The sequence below is a fragment of the Thamnophis sirtalis genome, unplaced genomic scaffold, assembly GCF_051295495.1.
Source record: "Thamnophis sirtalis isolate CommonGarterSnake01/CBP01778 unplaced genomic scaffold, rThaSir2_p1.2 scaffold_4, whole genome shotgun sequence".
Taxonomy (NCBI): domain Eukaryota; kingdom Metazoa; phylum Chordata; class Lepidosauria; order Squamata; family Natricidae; genus Thamnophis; species Thamnophis sirtalis.
The window spans coordinates 109,242,739-109,247,997 of record NW_028261384.1 but is presented as its reverse complement, the minus strand read 5'-3'; the positions used below and the strand labels follow the sequence as shown (position 1 = coordinate 109,247,997).

Genomic DNA, 5,259 nt, shown 5'->3' with positions numbered 1-5,259 from the left:
GTTGTAACTATAACTGGAAGGATATTTATACATATATTAATATTCAATGAAAGGTATTCTGCTGCTGTAGTTAAAGACAGTGGGCTGGAAATTGGGAAATCAGAAGTCATAGTTCTGTAGTCATCAAGAGTCTAGATTGACACAGAGCCAACCATGCAAACACACACATACATACATACACACACACACACACACACACACACACACACACACCATTAAGTATTCCTAAAATTCTCTGAAATCAGCACAGAGTATTTCTAATAATTACCTTTACCTCCCTGTTTCTCAAACTGTAAATAAAGGGATTGACCATGGGGGTAAGAACAGAATATAGGAAAGATAAGCTCTTATTCATATCTTTGAATCTGTCAATCGTTGGCATAATGTAGACAAGCATTAAGGAGCCATAGAAAATGGAGACTACAGTGAGATGGGAAGAACAGATGGAAAACGCCTTTTGTCTTCCATTCTCAGACTGAATTTTCATAATTGTTTGGATGATAAAAGCATAAGATGTAACAGTTATAAAAAATGTAGGTATAATTCCTAGAGATGATGTTATCAAAGCAACACTTTCAATCACCCAAGTGTCACTGCAAGAAAGCCGTATTAAAGGGGTGAAATCACAAAAGAAATGGTCAATTTTGTATTGATTACAGAATGTGAGTTGGGTCAACAAGGATGTCAAAACACTGATAAGCATAAATCCTGTTATCCATGATATTGAAACCAGCAAAACACATGTTTTGAAATTCATAAGTGTGACATAATGCAAGGGTCTACAAATGGCTAGATAACGGTCATATGACATTGCCGCCAAAAGGTAACATTCTGTAGCCGCTAGAGTACAGAAAATATGCATTTGTAAAATACAACCCCAAAGAGAAATTGTCTTGTTTCTTGTAAGAAAACTGGCCATCATTTTGGGTAATATAGTTGTGCTGTAGCAGATTTCCAAGAAAGAGAGATTTGAAATAAAGAAATACATGGGAGTGTGCAGACGTTTCTCTGCCACAACCAGTGTGATGATGAGAATGTTTCCAGATACAGTTAAAATATAAATAATCAGAAATAGCACAAAGAGGAGTGTGTTTAGGTTCTTGGTGTTCCCAAATCCAAGAAGGATGAACTCTCCGATGACTGTTGCATTCTGCTTCTCTGAAGGCTTCAAATGCTTCATCTAATAATTCACACATCAGATGTTGAGGAACTGTGAATTAAGGACCCATGTTTCTTGCTCTATTGTATGAAATAAAAAACTTTTGTTAAATATGCATACATTGCTAGATATATACAGTGGATATTAAGGATGGTGCATAATAGATAAAGAGACAGACAAGTAAACTATTATTAAATGATATTTAATCAAGGCCTATTAAAATCTTATAAAATGCATAGTCATGACTAAGCCTGATATCCTTGTTTGATTTTTTTCTAAATCTAATTAATGAATGAACTAATTTTGCAAATTGTAAAGTGCATCTAATACACTCTAATTTTTAAAATTATAGTCTAATACACATCAAACCTTCGCTAAAGATATTATATTACAATTTTGAGAAAGTTTTAATTTAGCAATTAGGCACCAAATTTAGATTAACATGCTAGTAATAATCTTTTTTAAAAAAAATATTTATTTATTTGTCAAATTTCTATGCCATCCATCTCACCTAAGTAACTCTATACCATAAAATAATATAAGAACAATACTAAAAACAGATTGTTAAAAAAAACTTTTCTATCTTCTAAACTGTAAACAACGTACTTAACGATTAATGTTCTAAAGTCCAGTTGCAGCAGTCAAGGTGACACAAAAAGGAAGTCTTCCAAGGTTGTGAAATTTAAAAAGAAACAATCAATGTTCAATTGGCTGTAGATAAATATTATTTATATCACTTTGTATTCTCAATGGTATAAAATAAAGATCAAAACAAGCAGAATAGCCCCAAGGAGGTGATAATTGGCCTAGCAGAAATGAAGGTTTGAATGGGGTGAGTTAGAGAAGGATTTTCCTTTTAGTTCTCTCCCTCACTCTCTTTTTCGTTTTTTCAGTTACTGCTAGTTAGAGAGGATGTTTCTTTATCAATGGAATTAGCAGCGCTATAGGAGCTTATTCAAAAAAAATGTTAGAGAATTCTTCTTTTTTGGAAATTCTGAGAGACAACATTTTTTAAAAAAATATTTTCTTCGTTTGAATTTTACTATTCATACTTTTTGTATTTTTAAATACAACACAAGACAATAAAATGTAAAGATTACACAGTAGTGATAATCTAAAAGCTACAGACCAGGAGAGAAAATCACTATTAATATTCATGCCTCAGTATGAAACACTATTAATGCCTCACATTGAGGCATTATTATTTTTTGCTTCTCTGTCATAACCAATGTGATGATGATCAAAATTTTAAATTTATATTGCAAAGAAATTCACTGTACTTTTTTTTCATTTATGCATTTTTGATGCAGAAAAAAAGTGGGTGGAAATGTCTGCGTGTCTTATACAGTAAATTTTGCTAAAGCCCCGCCTCCCACTGGTCTCACCCTTTGACCTCTACCTTCCAGCAATTTGCCTCCTTGCAGCAAACAGCAAACATATATCATGGAACATTTCTGAATAATTCTGAATAACTTCTGTATGAACAAATTTCAAATAGTAGCTACAGTATAATATCCCCTCTAACCAAATATTTTTTTCTTCCTAAGCAGCTTCAAAATTTCATCAGTGTCCAAAATGAACTGAATGATATAATCTATGTCTGGTATACCAACTCACAACAGAGAAAAAAGCTGACAGTTCTTTACCATGATTTTATATATATATATCCCATTATTATAGCTTGTCAGAGTTCTTTTGTTGGTATCTAAAGTGCTTGCTACCTTCCAACTCTTTGTCATTTGTACTTGCATTATCATATTTTTGTATCTAATTGCAGGGTTTTTCCCAGTACAAATCAAAATTAACACCTGTGATTACAGGTTCATGTGCTCCAGGTTAACCTCCACAAACTTCTCGGCTGCTATTGAATATCACTTGTCTAATTCAACAATAATAAAAATGAAATAATAAAAATAAAATAATACATTAAAAACAAAAAAACCCTAACCATGTCTTTATTGAACTTTGATTGCCATTTTCCTCCTTCTGTCAGTTGTTCCATCAGCATATCCATTATATAGAAGGGAAAGCAGTTGTCAGTTAAAAATTAAGAGAGGCCATCAGGAGGTAAATTGTTCAAAGTAGGTTTTTGATAGTCTGCACCTTGGACTGAAAACTGGCAAATCACTGCTGTAACATTTCAATCCAGCAGAATTTTCTTAAACCAGTTTAGAATCCAATTCTAAAGCTTTAAGAGCAAAAAACAAAACAAAACAAAATAAATACATTGATAATCAGGTAGGATACCCAATAATGTAGAAAGGATGCTAGTATTTCTTTGATATCATGTAAAATAGATGCAGTTTTCGATGATATATAATCAATGAAGGTAGAACCTGTTAATCATGAATACTTTATAATGTAATGGTTTGAAATTAACAAACCACAAAACTTTACTGTTAAAAAGTGACATCCCATGAACCAAAGGATCCAAAAGAGGCACAACTGGATTCAATAGATATTTAGTGAATATTTATTTATCTGGCAGTAATTACATTAATATATTCATGACTGAGGGAAAATTGTTTCTAGAAATTATTTGAAATAAAATGATTGAATATCTACAAAGGAAATATATTCAAACTGTATCTCTTGATGTTAATTAGAGTAAAAAAAAATCCCTTATTTGAAGAATTCTTTTCTAATGATTTTTTTTATGTCTTTATTTCGTAGAGTGTAAATGAAAGGATTGACAATGGGGGTAAGAATTGTATATACAAAAGAAAATCCCTTTTTCATATCTTCAAATTTTCCAGTGGTTGGCAAAATGTAAACAAACATTAAGGATCCATAAAAAATAGAAACTACAGTAAGATGAGAAGAACAAGTGGAAAATGCCCTTTTTCTCCCATCCAGAGATGGGATTTTTAGAATTGCTCTAATAATTAGGACATAGGATGAAATCGTTATGAAAAATGTAGATAAAAGTCCTACAGATGATGTTATCAAAGCAACATTTTCAATCATCCGAGTGTCACTGCAAGAAAGTCTTACCAGGGGTGTGAAATCACAAAAGAAATGGTCAATTTTGTACTGACTACAGAAGGTGAGTTGTGTCAACAAGGATGTTAAAATTGTGATGAGTAATGAACCATTTATCCAAGATATTGTAACTAGCAAGATACATGTTTTGCTGTTCATAATAAGGACATAATGCAAGGGTCTGCATATAGCTAGATAACGATCATATGACATTGCTGCTAAGAGGTAACACTCTGTAGCTCCCAGAGTACAAAAGAAATGCATTTGTAAAATGCAACCCCAAAGAGAAATTGTTTTCTTTCCGGAAAGAAAAGTGGCCATCATTTTAGGTATTATAACTGAGGTGTAGCAGATCTCCAAGTAGGAGAGATTAGAAAGGAAGAAGTACATAGGGGTTTGGAGATGCTTTTCCATCACAACCAATGTAATTATGAGAAGGTTTCCAGATAATGTTACAGTATAAATTATTAGAAATAATATGAAGAGGAGAGGATTAAACTTTTTAGTGTTCCCAAATCCAAGAAGGATAAACTCTTTTATCGTTGATGTGTTCTGCCATTCTGAAGACTTTTCAAGCAGCATCTATTAATACAGCATCAAGCAGTCATTATCTGGAAGTATATGGAACAAATAAGTGTATTGAAATATCTGTCAGGTTTATATAAAGTCAGAACTTGTTTAATTCTATGAAACAATTTGCACACATTTTCTTCCTTTCATGATTTGTAGCAAAATTTACATGGATTCCAACAAAAAAAGGTAAGATATTCATATGAGGCCAATTGAAATTATAGTGAGGACTACATTGATTTCTTTGTGGGGAAGTATTTTCCCCAAATGGAATTAGTAGACTAGATTATTTACAAATTACATATATGTTGGGTTTAAATGGGAAAAAAGTATTATTGCAATATATGCTAGTAACATTAACAATAAATAATATACAAAATATATGCTAGTGACATGATAATTAACAGACATGAAAACCATTAATTTCATTGTAAATATTGCTGTTTACAAATTGAATATTTAAATAATAATTTAAATTCAAGTATTATTTCTGCTTATAGAAAATACTAATAATGAAATGAAAAACACATAAGCAGAATACCTAGATT

The 5,259-nt window shown here is 31.6% G+C and overlaps 2 protein-coding genes across 2 annotated transcripts; both read right to left on the bottom strand.

The window, feature by feature from the left end:
* Positions 1–241: 241 nt before the first annotated feature.
* Positions 242–1,180, bottom strand: LOC106537674 (olfactory receptor 6F1-like). Its single transcript, XM_014051866.2, has one exon. The coding sequence runs from the start codon at positions 1,178–1,180 to the stop codon at positions 242–244; it is 939 nt and encodes a 312-aa protein (XP_013907341.2).
* Positions 1,181–3,781: 2,601 nt separating this feature from the next.
* LOC106537673 (olfactory receptor 6C75-like) lies at positions 3,782–4,723 on the bottom strand. The gene has a single exon (XM_014051864.1). The coding sequence runs from the start codon at positions 4,721–4,723 to the stop codon at positions 3,782–3,784; it is 942 nt and encodes a 313-aa protein (XP_013907339.1).
* Positions 4,724–5,259: the final 536 nt, after the last annotated feature.